This window comes from Monopterus albus, unplaced genomic scaffold, assembly GCF_001952655.1.
Source record: "Monopterus albus unplaced genomic scaffold, M_albus_1.0 scaffold889.1, whole genome shotgun sequence".
NCBI lineage: Eukaryota > Metazoa > Chordata > Actinopteri > Synbranchiformes > Synbranchidae > Monopterus > Monopterus albus.
In genome coordinates this window covers 1-891 of record NW_018128769.1, presented here as the reverse complement: position 1 = coordinate 891, position 891 = coordinate 1, and the positions used below count along the sequence as shown (strand labels likewise).

The 891-nt window shown below is 40.7% G+C and overlaps 1 gene segment (V, D, J or C); it reads right to left on the bottom strand.

Moving 5' to 3' along the window:
• Positions 1–222: 222 nt before the first annotated feature.
• On the bottom strand, positions 223–530 carry LOC109953636 (immunoglobulin heavy variable 3-53-like; the record flags this gene model as incomplete). The annotated part of the segment is given in 1 exon segment: positions 223–530. A coding segment is annotated over 1 exon segment (308 nt), but the record flags the coding sequence as incomplete, so codon positions are not given.
• Between the last annotated feature and the right edge of the window lie 361 nt (positions 531–891).

Genomic DNA, 891 nt, shown 5'->3' with positions numbered 1-891 from the left:
GTGTTTCTGGGTATTGTGAAGGTCTGTTGGTGGTTTGTATCACTACAGACTGACACATTCTGTCCTTTTATAATCAGTCTTCCAGCAGAAGTGTCTCTGCTGTAAATAACATACAAACAGCTTTTGAAATCATCAGTGGTCTGAGGGCTCCTCCTCTGGTGGCTTCATGTTACAAATGTTCAGGCTCTGAAGGTTTTTGGTCAGGTCTACTGATGGTTTGTGTTACTGTGGGTCTCTGGCACAGTAATACACAGCAGTGTCTTCAGGCTGCACATTCTGTCCATTTAGAGTCACTGTTTTGCTGGAAGATTCTGTGGAGATGCTGAACTTGTTTTTGAGTGAATCTTTGTGGTGTGTTGTAGAGCCAGAAGATGCACTTCCAATCCACTCCAGTCCTTTCCCTGCAGTCTGTCTGATCCAAGCTGTCCAGTAGCTGCTCACAGAATAAGAGACCTGACAGGTGATGGTCAGACGTTGACCTGGCTGCACAGTCACAGAGGCTGGCTGTGTCAGCTGTTCACACTTCACACCTGTTAAAAGAAGTAAATGGTTTAGAATAAATTATTACATTACAGCGCAAAAGAACTGTTGACCAAGACAAGTGTTACAGGTCCCAGCTGGGGTGACGTGAATACAGAGTATTGATCCTGTTTAATACAACAAAAGACGAGAGACAAAGGTTTGTGGTCTGACGTCTCACTGTGCTCCTAACAGAATTTATTAACATAATGATATCACATCATCTCACAGGTACTGTTATCACTTAACATAACTTGTATCATGAAATCAAAACAAGATTACCATACTCGATGTACTTCCATAAAAAAAACTAAATTCACATTTACATTTTAACATGTGTAAAACTAAACAACCTTAAACATTTAAATCGTT